The sequence below is a fragment of the Schistocerca americana genome, chromosome 3, assembly GCF_021461395.2.
Source record: "Schistocerca americana isolate TAMUIC-IGC-003095 chromosome 3, iqSchAmer2.1, whole genome shotgun sequence".
In the NCBI taxonomy this organism is placed as follows: Eukaryota; Metazoa; Arthropoda; class Insecta; order Orthoptera; family Acrididae; genus Schistocerca; species Schistocerca americana.
In genome coordinates this window covers 688,621,961-688,644,654 of record NC_060121.1, presented here as the reverse complement: position 1 = coordinate 688,644,654, position 22,694 = coordinate 688,621,961, and the positions used below count along the sequence as shown (strand labels likewise).

General features: G+C 43.4%; 1 protein-coding gene across 1 annotated transcript in view; it reads right to left on the bottom strand.

Annotated features, from left to right (window-relative positions):
- LOC124606314 (juvenile hormone esterase-like) overlaps positions 1–22,694 on the bottom strand; it is a 136,851-nt gene that overhangs the window by 80,208 nt on the left and 33,949 nt on the right. The window contains exon 4 of the mRNA XM_047138296.1: positions 16,066–16,251. Coding sequence (XP_046994252.1) covers positions 16,066–16,251 — 186 coding nt within the window. The remainder of the gene's footprint in view (positions 1–16,065; positions 16,252–22,694) is intronic.

Sequence of the window (22,694 nt, the reverse complement as noted above, 5' to 3'; positions counted from 1 at the left end):
GTAAATATCCCATTTGCACTTCACCAGCGGTGAGGCTAACGTGCACTATTACATAAGAGCTTGTTTCGCAACACCTGGATTATCTTAAGTGTCTTATTGTTGTTATGATTAAAGAACCCTGTTAATACATGCACTTTGTATTACAGAAGAGGATACCAGCCACCAAACAACATCCTCTCCTTCCTTCCCATGGTACAAGGCTACAGTGACGATGAGACAACACAAAACCACCCACATCAATTTCTTCGCACATGTCAGACAAACGACCACAGCAACTTTACACTCCAACACATACACATTTCAGACAATCAGCGAAATTATCGTTTATATGTTTAAGCATCCGAAAAATTATGATATGTCCGTACTCACACCAGCTAGGTTTCTCGATTCCCCTTAGCTCAAGGAAATTATTTGACATTTAACTCTTCCAGTCAGTCAGATTCGAGGAAGGACTGCAGTTATTTTCAGTCAGCACTTCCGGAAAGTGCTGCATGGCAACAAGGCGCTCTTAAACAAGTGTTGTAAAGCACAGGCGTCTGGCACTCTGCGATAATCAACAGTGCTCCCACAAACGAAACGGTTGGAAAGACATCACCGATATGGATTGGTACATGATAATAAACATCACAGTCTACAGTGTGACAAAGAACAAGTGAGAATCTCCTTTGGGGAGCCCATGGGAGGACATTCTGTGTATCCATGATACACAGGAATGTAGAGTTACTGACATGTGCAAAGAAATAGATGTGAATGAGACTATGTCTAGTCAAGAGGGAGGTATAGATTTGACACAGTAAACTGCAATTTCAAAGCTCCGACATCCGTAAGGGGCATGAAAGATTTTATGTGGAAAATTATGTCCACTATTAGGAGGATATAGATTTACATGGGAAATTGATGTTTTCAGTGCCACATTCGCCAGAAGGGCGTGTTTCCAATATTTCGTATATTGTCATCAGATTAGCGCTGCAATCGTAATATCTAATTATAATTATACTGATAAATATGTGGCTAGTTTCCCAGGACGGCTCTCCATAGCGTCAGGGCGAATGGCGGAGATAGCCCACTGGCCAGAACAGGTAGACATTTCTGGCTTGAAGGGCGAGCTGCCACTGAGCCTTGCTAACCAGAGAGAGGGTGCAGTTGACCTAACCATTTGTCCCCTTGGCGGGTGAATAGAGAACTAATACTAAATACCTGTTGTGTGTTGCGAATATTCTCAGATTTTTATGTGTAAATGATTGAATAAGGCGAGTGTTTGTGCTGGACGTTTATCCTCTCCCCCTCGTAAACTGACTAGCTGACTGACCGGCGGTCGCAGTAATAGTCTCTGTCTCTGTGGCCTCTGAGCATCCGGTATGGCTAGTGTGCAAACAAGAAAGATTATTTTTAAGAAAGAGTGAGGTTCAAACTTTGAATAAAAGTTCCAGAAAACCTTGTTTGACTGTGAGGTGGTATGGTCCATGATGTCACACTTATTTGTTGGGGATGGAGACGGTAGTGAAACAAGTCCTTAAAAGTCTCTTTCTTTTCACGTGTCGCCAGTCCAGCAGGTCCGAGAGGTCCAGAAGACTCCTGTTCGACTGTGAGGTGACATCATACTTCTTTGTCAGAGCTGTAGTGAGACAAGTTGTTGCAAGTCTCTGTTTCTTTGTGTCATTGGTCTCGCCAGTCTGACACATCAAGAAGCCTCTCGTTTGGCTTTCAAGTATACTGCCATTTTACACATTGATTGACAGAATATCGATTGTGATGTGTTGTTTGCATCGAGAAGGCTGGTGGAAGAGATAGTTGCTGGTGCTCTAGACATGGGAACTACATGCGATTATGGGTATTAAAATCTTAGTTGATTTTGTAAAATACAAGGATGATCTGGAATCTGTTAGATCACTCACACTGGTATTCGTAAATAATACGAGTGAAGCTATCAGTTTCCATTGTTTTCGAGTTTGCAAGTAAAAATCTTCGCAGATGAAACAATTTCCTAGTTACTCAGTGGTTTGCAACACGTTAAACGCAGTGACCTCGCTGAAGTTTCTGCTCTCTAGAGATACAATTTCCACTCTTTGTCTTCGGAATTATGCTGTACAGGCGAGTAAATGGTTCAAATGGCTCTGAGCACTATGGGACTTAACATCTGAGGTCATCAGTCCCCTAGAACTTAGAACTACTTAAACCTAACTAACCTAAGGACATCACACACATCCATTCCCGACGCAGGATTCGAACCTGCGACTGTAGCAGTCGCGCGGTTCCGGACTGACGCGCCTAGAATCGCTCGGCCACCGCGGCCGGCGCTACAGGCGAGTAGTTGGATACTGCTGTGAGGGTTATATTGACAACAGTGACGTAAATGCTATGATATTCCGGGAAACATGTGAAAATATATGAAATTTTCATATGCTATTTGATGATTTCAGCATAAGATCTCACAAATATCGTCGTTTTTTGGTGTGTACCGTATAATCAGATATTGCAGCTGATATCGGTTTCCAGATCGGCAAATTAATTCGCGACTGACGAAGCATTTCTCATTTTGGAGAGCGGTCGCAGTCCACAGAGGGCGCCCTTTGATCATATATCAGACCAGTGTTTCCATTGGCCGTTATGGACGACCGACCAACCTTGGGGGGAGGGGGGGGGGGGGGAGGGGGGATATCTAGCATGCGACCATGTATGGTGCATGCGCTTCTGTTTTTGGGATCTGTGTGTCTCTCTGGTGTATGTGTGGGTGACTGGTAGTCGACAGGTAAATGCAGGATGTAGAACTGATGATCTGTGACTGGTATCGTGCTGAGCGAAAGTTGAACGAGCGCCGGGGCAAATGGACCTCGATGGACGATAGAGGGAAGAGTCGTCTAGTGAGTGCACCATCGTCTCACCACGTGAATACACTGGCCAATAGTGCCTCTCGCGGCCGGCAGAAATACAGCCGCACCTCGACCACTCAGTCCATCGTGGACTTCGTCTGACAGTGTTCGTTACTGTTTCCACATACTAATGACTACTCTTAACGACTTTGCTTTGGTGTTGGCTTTCCTGGTTAATCTCAATTTGGTTTGAGGCTCGTACTTGACCTGTTGACAGCGTTGCAACTAAAGTTTGTTGCACTTCACTGTCACACAGGTTACCATTGACTTGCTCTTCTTCTGTCAGGTCTGCCATTTGTCAGCCCTGTTTCTAGATTCTGGCGGGGGTTTGATTCCCGTCCGCAGACAGTCTCCCCACCTTGCGTCGCCATCGTTTCCTGTTTTTCTGACGTGTGAGCCGTTATCTGACTACTCGCGGATATAGACTGCGTGGTACAGGATACGAATTGTGTTCACTACAGCGATATAGTATGGCAGAACAATCATTTGTGGTAATAAATCCTGCTTGGAGATCAGTTTTACCGTGAAAAATCCAAGTTTTCTTCGACAGGAGCAGAGCAGCGTAACTGTGTCACTGCACTATCTGTTGACCACTTTTGCAGGGTTTAACTGTCAGTGCTAAATGACTGCTGCATAGTTTCCGATCTGTACAAAAAATAGTTTTCCACTGATAATTTGTCCAGCTGTAGAAAGTGGTGGACAGTGTTCCCACACCAGCAGCAGTATTTTGGCAGGTAAATTCTATAAGAACAAGTTAGGATGCTCCATTCACAGGAAGTTCCACGATGCCAGAGAGTCACAAGTCATACTCTGTGAGGGGCTTCGGTGTCTCTACAGACTGGTTCCATCAAGACAAGGCCAGAACAAGCCATCTACAGAAAGTTCCGTGAGTCATAGAGTCACGTGATCTCTTCTTTTCTCCAAGGTTCAGAGACAAGTCCAGGTAGACCAACTTCCTCTCGTTCGAACAGGTGGGATGCTGCCCTCCCCCCTGCCTGCCGTTGTGGCTTTAGATCAGCAGTTGTAGGACACCAATAATTCACCGAAAATTCCGGACATTTTTCTCATATGTAGAACAGTGCTTCGAATTCTAGGGGAATCTTTTAGGTGTGATCTGCTGTGTGTGTCTGTGTTTTAATCGCGATCTCTTGTGGGTTTCGAAATATGTCATGAAATTTTAGATACGTAATTGTTGTGATTTTCCTGTCCATGGTTACACGCCAGTGGTGGTTCCCATAGTAGAACTGTGCTCCGAAAAGTGAGGAAAATAAAAAATAAGTGCCTTAACATCCTTGACTCCAGCAGCGAAAATACACTAAGCCCACTCAGCGTTTCACAAAAGTGATGAATACCACAGGACCTGCAGGACAGAATTTTTTTTGTTTGACAAGCAGCTGAAAATCTAAATATGGGTGGGTGGGGAGGGGGGAGGGGCTGCTGAAAGTGGGAGGTGACTGTAGGATAGTGTCAAGCAAGCTCTGACGGCAGTATTGTGGACCAACATCTCCTCCACTGAACACATCACAAAGACTTGTGTCATCCTATCTAAGAGCTCGGCAAGGGCTGAAGCTTCCACACAAGTAGAGGAGTGTGGGAGTTGGAGGAGTGGGAGGAAGAGGGTGGAGGCCAACAGCGCCCTCTGGTGAATGTAGTGCGAACTAGCTCAGTTAGTGTCTGCATGTCTCTAAATTAGATTACTGGAGGTAGCCCAATTGAGCTCTAAATAAATAAATAAACGTAGTAGCCCTCCTTCCTTTGCAGCACAGAATTACCATTTCCCACCATTTACACAAGTTAGGCTATCCCAATGAACCTTTTCCCACCATGTCCAGGGGCGAAGTCATAGGAGTGGTGTGGGTGAGGAGGGAGGGAAGGGGGAAGTTAGGTTAGTGGAGTTGCCCAATTGACTTTTTTGCACCAACATTTCTCGGCATTTCCAGGAGTTGAAGGGGGATGGGGGTGTGGGGTGAGTGATGTCCTAGGAGGCCAAGGGGGGCCCAATTTGTCCCAGAAACGGCTCGCTTACGCATTAGAATTTTCCTTCTTTGAAGCATACCACGCCTTTCAAGCCCAGAAAACTACTTAAAGCTATGCTCCTCCATGGGTACTCTGTTCGTGTAGAGGCTCGTCGAACACTGAATTCTTCAGCTGGTTTCATATACACTCGTCTGATTGATGGTATGACTGACGGAGATATACAATATTATTCAGGGCATGACAACAGTCCATCGGGTTATGAAGAGAGTTGACGCAGCATTAGTGCATAACCACAGCCTTTTCTTAACATTTGATCGAATGAGCTATGTATGAGCTGTGAAGTCATCAACGTCAAACGGTACATACTGCACCTAGTGCTTTACTATCAACGTCCGCATCATAACCATACTGGCACGTCCTGTAAAAGCGCAGCCAAATGTGTAACTTGCTGCAACGATGTTCATGAGGGAGATTGTCCATCTCCTTGTCCCCACTGCATCAACAGTACTGGAAGCCATGCCACTTCATCCTGCGAATGCCCTGTGTACCTCAATGAGCGAGCCGGTCAGGAGATTCGGGTGAAAGAAAAGGTATCCCCCAATGTTGCTCGCAAGATATTAGCGAGTCGAAAGCCTTACATATCACTATCCTGCAGTTACAGTATCGTTATTGCTACATCACGACCCACGAAAGATATGACCACTCAGACTTGTGACTCCAGTTTAGTGGTAGGGTTGTGAAATCGCCTAATGGTTAGGTGGCGTCCTCACCTCCGCCCACTACAGTTGCTCAAAACACCAAAAAACCATCCCCCATACCAGTGGTGTTACTTGTATGCAATCAGAAGAAGGGAAATTTAAAAATACGTACTCATAAAATGAATTTTTGTGCACCTCAAGTCAGCAAGCGTCTGAGCCCACGACTGACAAACGCAAAGGTGCTAAGAAGACAAACGTTATTCCCCTTCCCCAGCTCGGAGATCCTGTACAACAGCGACAATGTGCGACACCTACTTCTGGCCCACCTCCATTGCACCAGTGTGAATCACGAACCAGTTCTCTACCCTGGAGTCAGCTGACCGACCCAAGCAACATAATGGAACGTCTGAAGAAATAATGGAACAGGATCTTCCATCCTCAGAACCCTGTAGCATTTTTTTTTCGGTGTCATCAATCTTCTGACTGGTTTGATGCGGCCCGCCAGGAATCCTCTGCTGAGCCAACCTCTTGATCTCAGAGTAGCACTTGCAACCTATGTCCTCAATTATTTGCTGTATGTAAAGTAAAACTCTGTTTTCCTCTCAGTTTTTGCCCTCTTGAGTTCCCTCTAGTACCACGGAAGTCATCCCCTCATGTCTTAACAGATGTCCTATCATCCTGTCCATTCTCCTTATCAGTGTTTTCCACATATTCCTATCCTCTCCGATTCTGTGCAGAACCTCCTCATTCCTTACCTTATCAGCCCACCTACTTTTCAACATTCGTCTGTAGCACGACATCTCAAGTGCTTCGATTCTCTTCTGTTCCGGTTTTCCCACAGCTCATGTTTCACTACCATACAATGCTGTACTCCAGACGTACGGTCTCAGAAATTTCTTCCTCAAATTATGGCCTATGTTTCATACTTCACTTAGCCAGGAATGCCCTTTTTGCCATTGCTAGTCTGCTTTTGATGTTCTCCTTGCTCCATCCGTCACTAGTTATTTCACTGCCTAGGTAGCTGAATTCTTTAACTTCATCTATTTCTATGACCATCAGTCCTGATGCTAAGTTTCTCGCTGTTCTTATTTCTGCTGCTTCTCATTACTTTTGTCTGTCTTCGATTTACTCTCAATCCATATTCCGTACTCATTAGATTGTTCATTCCATTCAGCAGATAATGTAATTCTCCTTCACTTTCACTCAGGATAGCAACGTCATCAGCGAATCGTATGATTGATATCCTTTCGCCTTGAATTTTAATTTCACTTCTGAACCTTCTTTTATTTCCATCCTTGGTTCTTCGATGTACATATTGAAAAGCAGGGGCAAATACTGCATCCCTGTCTGACACACTTTTTAGTCCAAGCACTTCGTTCTTGGTCGACCACTCTTATTATTCCCTCTTGGCTCTTGTATATATTGTATACTCCCCGTAATCCCTATAGCTTACTCAATGTTTCACAGAATTTCGATCATCTTGCACCATTTTACACTGTCGAATGCTTTTTCCAGGTCGACAAATCTTATGTCTTGATTTTTCTTTAGTCTTGCTTTCATTATCAACCGCAATGTCAGAATTGCCTCTCTAGTGCCTTTATCTTTCCTAAAGCCAAACTGATCGTCATCTAGCACATCCTCAATTTTCTTTTCCATTCTTCTGTATATTATTCTCGTCAGCAACTCGGATTCATGAGCTGTTAAGCTGATTGTGAGATAATTCTCGCACTTGTCAGCTCTTGCAGTCTTCGGAATTGTGTCTATGATATTTTTCCGAAAGTCGGATGCTATGTCGCCAGACTCACACATTCTACATACCAACGTGAATAATCATTTTGTTGCCACTTCCCCCAGTGATTTTAGAAATTCCGATGGAAAGTAATCTATCCCTTCTGCCTTAATTTGATCTTAAGTCCTCCAAATATCGTTTAAATTCTGATTATAATACTGGATCCCCTATCTCTTCGAAATCCTCTCCTGTTTGCTCTTCTATCGCGTCATACAAAACTTCCCCGTCATACAGGCTTTCAACGTATTCTTTCCACTTACCCGCTCTCTCCTCTGCATGTAGCAGTGGAATTCCCGTTGCACTCTTAATGTTACCACACTTGCTTTTAATGTTACGAAAGGTTGTTTTGACTTCTGTATGCTGAGTCTGTCCTTCCGACAATTATTACTTTCTCTATTTCTTCACATTTTTCCTGCAGCCTTTCCGTCTTGGCTTCCCTGCACTTCCTACACTACTGTCCATAAAAATTGCTACATCAGGAAGAAATGCAGATGATAAACGGGAATTCATTGGACAAACATATTATACTAGAACTGACATGTGATTACATTTTCACGCAATTTGGGTGCATAGATCCTGAGAAATCAGTACCCAGAACAACCACCTCAAGCCGTAACAACGGCCTTGACACGCCTGGGCATTGAGTCAAACAGAGCTTAGATGGCGTGTACGGGTACAGCTGCCCTTGCAGCTTCAACACAATACCACAGATCATCAAGAGTAGTGACTCGCCTATTGTGACGAGCCAGTTGCTCGGCCACCATTGACCAGACGTTTTCAATTGGTGAGAGATCTGGAGAATGTGCTGGCCAGGGCAGAAGTCGAACATTTTCTGTATCCACAAAGGCCCGTACAGGACTTGCAACATGCGGTCGTGCATTATTCTGCTGAAATGTAGGGTTTCGCAAGTATCGAAAGAAGGGTAGAGCCACGGGTCGTAACACATCTGAAATGTAACGTCTACTGTTCAAAGTGCCGTCAGTGCGAACAAGAGGTGACAGAGAGGGGGTAACCAATGGCACCCGATACCATCACGCCGGGTGACACGCCAGTATGGCGATGACGAATACACGCTTCCAATGTGCGTTCACCGCGATGTCGCCAAACACGGAAGCGACCATCATGATGCTGTAATCAGAACCTGGATTCATCCGAAAAAATGACGTTTTGCCATTTGTGCACCCAGGTTCGTCGTTGAGTACACCATCGCAGGCGCTCCTGTCGGTGATGCAACGTCAAGGGTAACCGCAGCCATGGTCTCCGAGCTGATAGTCCATGCTGCTGCAAACGCCGTCGAACTGTTCGTGCAGATGGTTGTTGTCTTGCAAACGTCCCCATCTGTTCTCTCAGGGATCGAGACGTGGCTGCACGATCCGTTACAGCCATGCGGATAAGATGCCTGTCATCTCGACTGCTAGTGATACGAGGCCGTTGGGATCCAGCACGGCGTTCCGTATTACCCTCCTGAACCCACCAATTCCATATTCTGGTAACAGTCACTGGATCTCGACCGACGCGAGCAGAAATGTCGCGATACGATAAACCGCAATCGCGATAGGCTACAATCCGACCTTTATCAAAGTCGGAAACGTGATGGTACGCATTTCTCCTCCTTACCGAGGTATCACAACAACATTTCACCAGGCAACGCCGGTCATCTGCTGTTTGTTTATGAGAAATCGGTTGGAAACTTTCTTCATGTCAGCACGTTGTAGGTGTCGCCACCGGCGCCAACCTTGTGTGAATGCTCTGAAAAGCTAATCATTTGCATATCACAGCATCTTCTTCCTGTCGGTTAAATTTAGCGTCTGTAGCACGTCATCTTCGTGGTGTAGCAATTTTAATGGCCAGTAGTGTATTTATTTCATTCCTCAACGACTTGTATTTTTATATTCCTGAGTTTCCTCGAACACATTTGTACTTCGTCCTTTCATCAATCAAAGGAAATATTTTTTCTGTTGCCCATGGTTTCTTCACAGTTACTTTCTTTGTGCCTATGTTTTTCTTTCCAGCTTCTGTGGATTCCCCGTTTTAGAGATGTCAACTCCTTTTCAACTGTAGTGCCTACTGAGCTTTTCCTTATTGCTGCATCTATAGCCTTAGAGAACTTCAACCGTATCTCGTCATTTCTGAGTACTTCTGCAACCCACTTCTTTGAGTATTGATTCTTCCTGACAAATGTCAGCCTACTCTTCATCACTACTATATTGTGATCTTAGTCTATATCTGCTCCTGGGTAAGCATTACAATCCAGTATCTGATTTCGGAATCTCTAACTGAAATCTTCCCATATCACCCGGTCTTTTCCCAAGTATACCTCCTCCTCTTGTGTTCCTTGAACAGAGTATTCGCTATTACTATCTATAACTTGTTACAGAACTCAATTAGTCTTTCTTCTCTCTCATTCCTTATCCCAAACCCATACTCTCCAGTAACCTTTTCTTCTACTCCTTCCCCTGTAACTGCATTCCAGTCTCCCATGACTATTCGATTTTCGTCTCCCTTTACGTACTGTATTCCCCTCTCAACATCCTCATATGCTTTCTCTATCTCTTCATCTTCAGCTTGCGACGTCGGCATATGTACCTGAACTATCGTTGTTGGTGTTGCTTTGCTGTCGACTCTGATAAGAACAACCCTATCACTGAACTGTTCACAGTAACACACTCTCTGCCCTACCTTCCTATTCATAACGAATCCTACTCCTGTTGTACCATTTTCTGCCGCAGTTGATATTACACTATACTCCTCTGACCACAAATTCTTGTCTTGTTTCCATTTCACTTCACTGACCCCTACTATATCTAGATTGAGCCTTTGCATTTCCCTTTTCTGATTTTCTAGTTTCCCTACCACGTTCTAGCTTCTGACCATCCACTATATCTAGATTGAGCCTTTGCATTTCCCTTTTCTGATTTTCTAGTTTCCCTACCACGTTATAGCTTCTGACCATCCATGCCCCGATCCGTAGAACTTTATCCTTTCGTTGATTATATAATAATTTTCTCATCGTCACCTCCCCCTTCGCAGCCCTCTCCCGCAGACCCGAAAGTGGGACTATTCCAGAATCTTTTGCCAATGGAGAGATCACCATGACAGTTTTCAATCACAGGCCACATGTCCTGTGGATACATGTTACATGTCTTTAATGCAGTGGCTTCCATTGCCTTCTGCATCCTCATGCCGTTGATCACTGCTGATCCTTCCTCCGTTAGGGTGACTTCTTATGCCAGAAGTCTTCGGTCGCCAATGCTGATTATTAATCAAAATTTAAGCAGTGGCGGGATTCGAACCCGGGACCAAAAAGTTTTGATTGTAATCAAAGATGCTACGTCATTTTTTTCTTCTTTTCCTGTACCGTTCGTTGAATTTGGTCTGGGTGCACGTAACAGGACATCCGTTGAAGTTGATTGTTGTTTCCTTTACTCAGTTTTTTTTATTACAGAGGGCTAGCGCCTCTCTGACCGCACACACTGAGCGACCGTGTCGGCAATAATACACAGCCAAAATACGGTACTATCGACCTGCTGAAGTAATTACCCCTTATAAGAGATATATCTGCTGTCATATAATATGACCTCCAATGGTACATTCGTAGTATCAGATCACACAGGGAGGACTTACAGGTGCTATTGCGATCACAATGCCCAGTTGTTTTATGCCGCCAAGAAAGGAAATTATGACCACAAGACTACTTTAATCTTTTACACTTTACTCCACCACGTTTCAGCCTTCCTTTTGAGAAAGGAAGTCCAGCTCACAGGGGAGTCATGATGCTCATTCAGGACGACATCCATAGCCAAACCACTTCATTGAAGACCCAATTACATGGCGTTACCCTCCGTATTTCTCTCCTCAATTATAACTTTTCACTTTATAATATCTACATCTCCCCATCATCTGATGTCACCAGGGAAAAGATGCTGCAGATTACCGTTCAGCTCCCTCAATCCTTTTTGCTACTCGGCAACTTCAGTGCCCGTCGCCACATTTGGGGCTATCTTGGCAGATATTCTCATCCAACTTACTCTCATTTCTATTAGTACTGACCCACATTCCTTTCAGGTTCGATAAACGCTTCCTCGCACCTAGATTTCTCGTTCTGTAATGCACAGCTTGCCCAGCGTTTAGAGTGGTCTGTCCCCTCAGAAGCATACTCGATCGACCATTCTCCGTGTGTAATTCGTCTGGTAACTGATGTCCCATCTGTATACAAGACCAACTGGCAGCTTTCTAAAGGTAATTGGACTCTCTAATTTTCACTGACAACTTTCGGCGAACATTCCCACAGCAGTGACGATCAGGTAGAGTACCTTACGAATGTTATCCTTACTGCTGCAGAGTGTTCCTTCCCCCGAACATCTTCCCTACCGTGACGTGTCCCATTCCCCTTGTGGAGTGAGGAGTGCCTCTTCTTGAACGCCATCCCAAATGGTTCAAATGGCTCTGGGCACTATGGGACTTAACATCTGAGGTCATCAGTCCCACAGAACTTAGAACTACTTAAACCTAACTAATCTAAGGACATCACACACATCCATGCCCGAGGCAGGATTCGAACCTGCGACCGTAGCGGTCGCGCGGTTCCAAACTGAAGCGCCTACAACCGCTCGGCCACACCGGCCGGCCGCCATCCCAAGAAGGAGAACTGTATTCGTTACAAAAACTTGCACCCAAAGCGTCATCATGTTATCAGAGATAGCAGGAAAACTGCTTGGATCTTTTTTACTAATTCTTTTAACCGTTTCACTCACTCTTCTGTTGTTTGGGATAACCTACATTGGATTTCTGGAAACAATGTACCTCCAGATTCCTGGCCTGACTACAGCGAACGATGCCATTGTTGACCCATATCGATATTTCCAACTCCTTCGGTCGATACTTTGCAGTTATCTCAAGCTTCGGCCATTACCATCCCATCTTTCTACCTCCTACGAGTGGAGGAGGCTCAGGAGATACCTTTCTCCTCTCAGAATTGCAAATGCTACATATCGCTTTTACCGTGATGAAGCTCGAACTTGCTCTCACCTCGCCACGATCCTCCGCTCCAGGACCGGACGATATTCACATTCAGATGTTGCAACACCTATCTCTTGACGGAAAGTACTTTCTTCTTTGTACCTATAATCACGCTTGGACGGACGGTGCGTTTCGCAGACTTTGGTGTGAAGCCACTGTAATCCCCATATGCAAGCCTTGCATGGACAAACATCGTCCGTCCAGCTACCGCCCAATTTCTCAATGCAAGGTGATGGAGCTCATGATCAACGGTTGGCTGGAATGATGGCTTCCTAACAAATACACTCTGTGAGTTTCGTAAGCACCGCCCTGCAGCTGATTAGCTCGTCACCCTGTTAACCCACAATATGAACAATTTTCTGCTGAAATTCAAGACTGTAAACGTGTTTTTTTTTTTAATTTGAGAAGGTCTAAGATAGCTGCTGGAGGACAGGCGTCCTCGTACAATGCACACGAGGGGGGGGGGGGGGGGGGCTCCCGAGGCCCTCTGTCCCATTTGTTCAATATCCTGCGTGTCTTAAAAGGTACTTCATGGGGAGCGGATTCTAAAATCCTCCTCCGCTATACCATTCCCTTGTCCGATCAAAAATGGACTATGGGTGTCTCTATTACTCAACTACACGACCGTCTGTTTTACACATCTCAACATAATCCACCATCAAGGCATAAGTTTGCCCACTGGACGTTTTTACAGTAGCCCGATAGTGAAAGACTATACAAACTACCGCTGCCATACCCGCGTGACGTTCTTTTCAGCAGTTATGCGTGCGGCGATCCTCTATGTCCTACCATCCGTTCCATGTGTGGATACGATGTAAGCGCGTCCTACCATCCATTCCATGCGTGAGTACGATGTAAGCGCAACTTCTTGGTTGTCTCCGGGAGTTCGCTCTCGTATACTGCTTCGGTAACTTAACCTTACGTTACCTGCCAGCTTTCCGATGGCTGAGAGAACATCACCACCTTGGCTTCGTGCAGAGCTCCACGTTCATCTCGGGCTTAGTTCGCTTCCCAGGAACACAACTCCAGATTCGACCTATCACTGTAAGCAAGCAACTTGAAGACAGCGTCTTCGTCTACACTAATGGGTCTAAGACCGACCGTGGTGTCGGATCCAGATACCGGCTTCTAGAACTGTGCTCGATTTTTACTGGAGATCTTTTCACTCTCTATCAGGCCACGCAGTACATCCGAGACAAAGGCTTCTCAATTGTTTTTTCTATTCCGAATCACTTGTAAGTGGGCTGTTTCTGTGTTGGCAGCGCTTTGTAGCGCTTTGCATCGGATCCCTGACTGGGCTTTCTTTGTAAGAGACTCTGTGGCTGGTTGGACACGTTGTTGGAAGTTAATCGCCAGTGGTATTGGGCCGTTGAATGATAGTCGCCAGCAGTGATGGAAATACTGTTGGGCAGTTGGAGGTGAACAGCCAGCAGTGATTGATGTTAGATATGAGAAGATAGCATTTTTGATGGATGGAAGAGGTCTGAAGTGTTAGCGAAGGCTAACGATCTGGAAGTATCCGACTTGGAGATTGAAAATTATTCATGATTATATATCTTTGTACTGGATGTCAATGACGATTTATATTCGTGTTTGAACTGGATGTGACATTATTAAGGTAAAACATACATTATTTGGCATGCAGCAAAATCTTTCCTTTATTAACCACATGCCTATTAGTAGTTAGTGGCTGTAGCAGTTAGAATCTTTTATTTAGCTGGCAGTATTGACGCTCGCTGTATTGCAGTAGTTCGCGTAATCAAGATTTTTCTGAGGTAGGTGCTTAATGAAATGTATAGGTTATTGTTAAGATTTCTCTTTAGTCAGGGCCATTCTTTCGAATTAATTATTTGAAGTCAGGTTGTAATTTTTTGAGCAGTCAGATTGCGTTGCGCTAGAATATTAAGGGTCAGTGTTGGCATGATAAGAAAAAGTAAAGAGAAAGTAGGCTCAGTATGTTCAGTTTTACTCAACTATTTCAGAATCAAATAACGTAGACGTTTCATCTTCTCAGTCATTCAGCAATTTAAGTACAGACACACACATTTAAATAAAGAAGTTTCACACTTAGTGCCCTCCAGAGCTTCTGTGTGCTTATATACATACCACAACTTAGTATAACGAATCTAACAATCAATATAGTCTGGGTAAATGGCAACACTGAAATCGATTATTTTACAGGTCGGTTTCGGTCACTGTGTGACCGTATTCAGTGCAAACTATTCGAAAATTTTACGCCCATAATATGGGTTTACAAGGCTCCGATAGTTTGCGCTGAAGATGGTCACACAGTCGCCGAAATCGATCTGTACAATAAAGGATTTCAGTCTTTACGACCAATGCTGCCATTTATCCAAATTATATTGACAACAATACAGTCGTGGTGTATACGGTTCCAAATGGAATTAGGCATCAACAACCTAAGAATGCCTCCACTCGCTGACTGACAATGGAGTCAACGTCATGTTCATGTGGGACGCTGGTCACGTCGGAGTGTCGGGAAATGAAGCTGTCGATACTCCTGCCAAGGCTGGAATACGATTACCTAGGCTTTCAGCTTTTCTCCCCCTTCAGATGATCTTTGTGTTGCCGCACATTGTGTCACTATCATGAACACCAGTTTTCTCTCTATGGGACAAACTCCAGGAATTTAATATCTCCCAACGGCTCAGACAACTTCCTGTCGTCCCTTTTGTCGCGAGGAGATAATTTTAGCTAGGCTGCGTTTCAGTTGTCATCATTTGCTAAGTGGAGACCCCCCCCCCGCCTCCCACCACTCTGTGCTTATTACTACCACCTATTGACAGTGCGCCATTTTCTGTCCCAACACCGATTTTATAACCGTTTACGTTTTAATTTATGTTTTCCATCTGAATTATGAGATATTTTAGCAGATGCAGTACGAGCTAGAGCGCGTTTACTTTTTATTCGTCGTAGTAGCATGGCGAAGGAAGTTTAATGATCAACCGCTTCGGCAAACACCTGTAAGGGGAAGTGATCGTTTTCAGCTATTCCTCTACTCCAATCGATTAGGTTGTAAGTAGGTCGACTTTAAATTGATTCGGTAATTGACCATTTCAAATAATAACACGGGTGCTTAGGACCTCAGCTGTTTAGCACCCTAAAGAAACAATAACAACAACAACAAAAAAATGGTTCAAATGGCTCTGAGCACTATGGGACTCAACTGCTGAGGTCATTAGTCCCCTAGAACTTAGAACTAGTTAAACCTAACTAACCTAAGGACAGCACACACATCCATGCCACGGGCAGGATTCGAACCTGCGACCGTAGCGGTCTCGCGGTTCCAGACTGCAGCGCCAGAACCGCGCGGCCACTTCGGCCGGCAACAACAACAACACATCAAAACATGTATAACTTCACTAAGACAAGTAATATTCCATGTAATAAGTAAATTGTATGCATCCGCTTATTACATTCAGTTCCTATAACTGGACCCGTCGTGTTGCGAAAACGTCTCCTATTTTTTCCAGCTTTGTAAAGCTTACAGCATCCAGCTATCTCGCTCACAAATCTCGCCAAAATAATACAGAATCAGGCCAACTAGAGCGTTCACCAGACCTGACTGGTTGGCGCAAAAGCACGGCTGGAAAGCAAATACTGGCTACATCTTATCATCAGAGAAATCAGTTACTAGTGGTCGACTGACACTGTCCTGAAGAGAACAGAGTGGACCACTGTTTATACTTACCTCTGGTGAGGGGAGAATGCATGAGGTAGTGCACGCTAGCGCCCCCAGCACTCTCCCCAAAGATCGTCACGCTGTTGGGATCGCCACCAAAGGCTTCAACGTTGTCTTTGACCCACTTGAGCGCCGCCACCTGGTCCTTGAGGCCATAATTTCCTGGAGCGTTCTCGTCGCCAGTATTTAGAAAGCCTTAAACAAACACAGGTTGATAAGGTTAAAATGATCTGGCCCCCAAAACAGTCACCTCACATTCGCGACTGTCTAGTCACCCTAGTTAAACACTAACAGCGCCACTTAGTAAACATCCATAGGAAAGACCCGAATAGAATAGAACTATTAACAACTAACCACCCAGAAGGAAAACCGGAATAGACTAAAAATACTAACAGGCCGAATACGATGAGTAAATCACCCTACTACTATCCACACCTACAACACCGTCAACCATCCCGTACTAATATACCCCAAAGATCCCCAACTTCTATCCTACCTTCTAACCAAACCCACCCCAAATGAAGGCTCTAACCCACCCTTTCCTTGCCCATCTGGCATCCTGTTCCTATCCCAACATCTGCATCCCAACTGACAGTTCCTTTCTCACAATGGCGCCCCTCATCCTTCTTCGTCCAGAATCCTCTCCAATAGTCCCCATAGCCCACACCATACTCCCAGTTACCATGAGCCTACAACACGTCATAATCACTATAATTTTCAATGTACATCACTTCACCATCATCATTTTTTACGAACATAACTATCTGTATTTTACTTCCTAAATTGTCGTATATTTATCTCATTTTTTTAAAGAACAGTGGCCGAAGATCGGCCTCCTGTCCGCGGCCAGCTCTGCTTCACACTATGTTAGGAGACGGGGCATATTACGTTACTTTTAAATTTAATATTGTAAAAAAAAGTTAAAATGACTCCTCTCGCTACCACAGTCGAGTATTTATGACTAACATTTCACAGAAAACTAAGGTGGAGTACACACCTCCTTAACACCCGACGTAAAGCCGGAAAACTACTAAAACAACTGACAGACTTCCCCTAGGACCTACATCCTTCTACAGCTATCTTCATTCATGCATTCCTTATCCTCCCAATCATAACTAATGCCATCTTTCTTGGTCTCCATCTCTTATAATTTCTACTTTTTCCTTGACATCCCAGAAAGACTTGCATTCCGCCTTTCATTCTGCATCCGTCTGTTGTTGTTGTGGTCTTCAGTCCTGAGACTGGTTTGATTGCAGCTCTCCATGCTAATCTATCCTGTGCAAGCTCCTTCACCTCCCAGTACCTACTGCAACCTACATCCTTCTGAATCTGCTTAGTGTATTCATCTCTTGGTCTCCCTCTACGATTTTTACCCTCCACGCTGCCCTCCAATGCTAAATTTGTGACCCCTTGATGCCTCAGGACATGTCCTACCAACCGATCCCTTCTTCTAGTCAAGTTGTGCCACAAACTTCTCTTCTCCCCAATCCTATTCAATACCTCCTCATTAGTTATGTGATCTGCCCACCTAATCTTCAACATTCTTCTGTAGCACCACATTTCGAAAGCTTCTACTCTTTTCTTGCCCAAACTATTTATTGTCCATGTTTCACTTCCATACATGGCTATACTCCATACAAATACTTTCAGAAACGACTTCCTGACACTTAAATCTATACTCGATGTTAACAAATTTCTCTTCTTCAGAAACACTTTCCTTGCCATTGCCAGTCTACATTTTATATCCTCTCTACTTCGACCATCATCAGATATTTTGTTCCCAAATAGCAAAACTCCTTTACTACATTAAGTGTCTCATTTCCTAATCTAATTCCCTCAGCATCACCCGACTTCATTCGACTACATTCCATTATCCTTGTTTTGCCTTTGTTGATGTTCATCTTATATCCTCCTTTCAAGACACTGTCCATTCCATTCAACTGCTCTTCCAAGTCCTTTGCTGTCTCTGACAGAATTACAATGTCATCGGCGAACCTTAAAGTTTTTATTTCTTCTCCCTGGATTTTAATACCCACTCAAAATTTTTCTTTTGTTTCCTTTACTGCTTGCTCGATATACAGATTGAATAACATCGGGGAGAGGCTACAACCCTGTCTCACTCCCTTCCCAGCCACTGCTTCCCTTTCATGTCCCTCGACCCTTATAACTGCCATCTGGTTTCTGTACAAATTGTAAATAGCCTTTCGCTCCCTGTATTTTACCCCTGCCACCTTTAGAATTTGAAAGAGAATATTCCAGTCAACAATGTCAAAAGCTTTCTCTAAGTCTACAAATGCTAGAAACGTAGGTTTGCCTTTCCTTAATCTTTCTTCCAAGATAAGTCATAAGGTCAGTATTGCCTCACATGTTCCAACAATTCTACGGAATTCAAACTGATCTTCCCCGAGGTCGGCTTCTACCAGTTTTTCCATTCGTCTGTAAATAATTCGTGTTAGTGTTTTGCAGCTGTGACTTATTAAACTGATAGTCCGGTAATTTTCACATCTGTCAACACCTGCTTTCTTTGGGATTGGAATTATTATACTCTTCTTGAAGTTTGAGGGTATTTCGCCTGTCTCGTACATCTTGTTCACCAGATGGTAGAGTTTTGTCAGGACTGGCTCTCCCAAGGCCATCAGTAGTTCTAATGGAATGTTGTCTACTCCCGGGGCCTTGTTTCGACTCAGGTCTTTCAGCGCTCTGTCAAACTCTTCACGCAGTATCGTATCTCCCATTTCATCTTCATCTACATCCTCTTCCATTTCCATAATATTGTCCTCAAGTACATCGCCCTTGTATAGACCCTCTATATACTCCTTCCACCTTTCTGCTTTCCCTTCTTTGCTTACAACTGGGTTTCCATCTGAGCTCTTGATATTTATACAAGTGGCTCTCTTTTCTCCGAAGGTCTCTTTAATTTTCCCGTAGGCTGTATCTATCTTACCCCTAGTGAGATAAGCCTCCACATCCTTACATTTGTCCTCTAGCCACGCCTGCTTAGCCATTTTGCACTTCCTGTCGATCTCATTTTTGAGACGTTTGTATTCCTTTTTGCCTGCTTCATTTACTGCATTTTTATATTTTCTCCTTTCATCAATTAAATTCAATATTTCTTCTGTTACCCAAGCATTTCTACTAGCCCTCGTCTTTTTACCTACTTGATCCTCTGCTGCCTTCACTACTTCGTCCCTCATAGCTACCCATTCGTCTTCTACTGTATTTCTTTCCCCCATTCCTGTCAATTGTTCCCTTATGCTCTCCCTGAAACTCTGTACAACCTCTGGTTTAGTCAGTTTATGTAGGTCCCATCTCCTTAAATTAGCACCTTTTTGTAGTTTCTTCAGTTTTAATCTACAGTTCATAACCAATAGATTGTGGTCAGAGTCCACATCTGCCTCTGGAAATGTCTTACAATTTAAAATCTGGTTCCTAAATCTCTGTCTTACCATTATACAATCTATGTGATACCTTTTAGTATCTCCAGGATTCTTCCATGTATACAACCTTCTTTTATGATTCTTGAACCAAGTGTTAGCTATGATTAAGTTATGCTCTGTGCAAAATTCTAACAGACGGCTTCCTCCTTCATTTCTTAGCCCCAATCCATATTCACCTACTACTCGCACGTTTCCTTCTCTCCCTTTTTCTACTACCGAATTCCAGTCACCCATGAATATTAAATTTTCATCACCCTTCACTATCTGAATAATTTCTTTTATTTCATCATACATTTCATCCATTTCTTCGTCATCTGCAGAGCTAGTTGGCATATAAACTTGTACTACTGTAGTTGACATTGGCTTCGTGTCTATCTTGGCCACTATAATACGTTCATCATGCTGTTTGAAGTAGCTTAGCCGCACTCCTATTTTTTTATTCATTATTAAACCTACTCCTGCATTACCCCTATTTGATTTTGTATTTATAACCCTGTATTCACCTGACCAAAAGTCTTGTTCCTCCTGCCACCGAACCTGACTAATTCTCTCTATATCTAACTTTAACCTATCCGTTTCCCTTTTCAAATTTTCTAACCTACCTGCCCGATTAAGGGATCTGACATTCCACGCATCCGTCTATATTCTCCAATCCGCTTCCTGTATCAAATCAGCCATTTGTCATCTCTTCTTCTTCTTCTCTTTAACAGTAACCCAGTGGTAAGACCCTATATCATTAACAATAATCATCAATTTAGATATCCTGCTGCGCCACTGCATTCATTTCCACTTTCTATGCACCTCTATACCTTATTCTTCCTCTCCCATTGGAACTCCTGACTGAGCAAATATGAAGCTCGTTCGGAGATACACTCTGTAAGTAGGCTGTTTATGTTTTCTTATTGGCAACGTTACGTAGCGCTCTGTATGAAAATCACTGGCTATGCTGTGTGCAGTCTGTGGCTAGTTTGCATTGTTGTCTGCCATTGTAGTGTTGGGCAGCGGCAGCTGGATGTGAACAGCGCGTAGCGTTGCGCAGTTGGAGGTGAGCCGCCAGCAGTGGTGGATGTGGGGAGAGAGATGGCGGAGTTTGGAAATTTCTAAGACTGGATGTCATGATCTGTTATGTATATTATGATTTTTCAACACTATTAAGGTAAATAAATTGTTTTTTCTCTATTAAAATCTTTCATTTGCTAACTATGCCTATCAGTAGTTAGTGCCTTCCGTAGTTTGAATCTTTTATTTAGCTGGCAGTAGTGGCACTCACTGTATTGCACTAGTTCCAGTAACAAAGATTTTTGTGAGGTAAGTGATTTGTGAAAGGTATAGGTTAATGTTAGTCAGGGCCATTCTTTTGTAGGGATTTTTGAAAATCAGATTGCGTTGCGCTAAAAATATTGTGTGTCAGTAAAAGCACAGTCGTGTTTAATTGTTCAAAGGGGACGTTTCATATGTCGACCCTTAGCCGAGGATACCTCACTGGAATCTTCTGATTTATTTCTTGTAGTTTGTGTAGTTAGTGTAGCTTTTGTTTATTGCCAGCGCGTTATTATAGAGAGAATTTCCATTGTAGTTGTAGTTTTTCATTGTTGTACAGTAAAACAGTTGTGGCATGCATGTAGATTTGCACCAAGTATTTCGCAGCTGCGCTTGCAATTAAGTAGACATTATTTCCATTGCTATGTTATTTTATTTTGCTCTTCAAATTGTGTTTTTCTGTGTTATCGTGTGAAATATTGTGACAATTATGGCGTGTGAAAAACGTAATACTAGGCTCCAAAGTAAACTGAGAAATGACAGTGAAGACGAAAGCAGTGTGTTAGCGGCGCAGAGTAATGAATTAACTAATGTTCAAAGCAGTAATTTGGTAATTGCGCATAGGGAAATGGAGCGGGTTGCAAATAATGGTGTACACAGTGAAACAATTAGTGAACAGGGAAGCATTATCGATCGATCGGTCGGCAACAGCTCGCCTCAGGAATCCGAAATGACAGGAAACAATCTCGCAAATACTGTAGATTCAGGTTTTGGGTCCTCACCGTTTTCTCAAATAAGTCAAGACACATTTTCTGCTTGTCAAAATGTGAATGTTGCCGGTGCAAAGGCACTGCCGAAAAGCATAGAGGAACAGATTCCAGACAGTAATACATTATTATTGCAATTAATGCAACAAATGAAACAAAATCAGAGACAAACACAGCAACAGTTAGACACAATGCAACAAAATCAGAGTCAAACACAGCAAAAGCTACAAAAGTTAGACACAATGGAACAAAATCTTCAAAAGTTGGACACAATGGAACAAAATCTTCAAAAGTTAGACACAATGGAACAAAATCTTCAAAAGTTAGACACAATGGAACAACACCAGAGACAAACACAGCAACAGTTAGACACAATGGAACAAAATCTTCAAAAGTTAGACACAATGGAACAACACCAGAGACAAATACAGCAACGGTTAGACACAATGGAACAAAATCTTCAAAAGTTAGACACCACACTTGAACAAACACGTGAAGATTTAACTACTGAGTTACATAAAATCGAATCGAAATGTCAAAAAGTCTGTAATGACGTAAAAACACAAATTTGTGAGCACTTCCAACCTATTTTTTCGCGTCATGAAAATGCATTACAGTATCACGAAGCAGCCATAAAAGAACTGCAAACTATTGTTCATGAAAATCACGACACCTTGCAAGCTAAAATTGACTCAGTTGCATCTACCGATTCGGTTACGCAACTTGCAAAAACTCAAGAAAACTTAAAGGACACAGTAGATACGATTTCAACACAAATGGACACTCTGAAACTTGGTTCAGAAAAACACACAGAGGAAATAATTTCATTATCGGATAAAGTAGCCGAACTTTCAGATCAGTTCACTAACTTATCTGCAAAGGTAGATGATGATCTGAATGACACAAGACCTGTAGCCATCACTGACACAGAAGAGTATGAACAAATTGTGAAATTCAAACAAGATCAGAATCAAATTAATACGCAATACAAAAGAGATATCCGGGAAGTACAAGATCAGTTGGCACAAGTAATACAAAAGTTTCATATTTCAGAGGATACTCGCGCTCCAAAACGGGAAGAGGAACTTAGAAATACGGAAAAGCCACAAAATAATAACACAGGGCATTTCGGAAGTTATGAAAGAAATTGGCAATGTGCACCGAATTTTGAGAT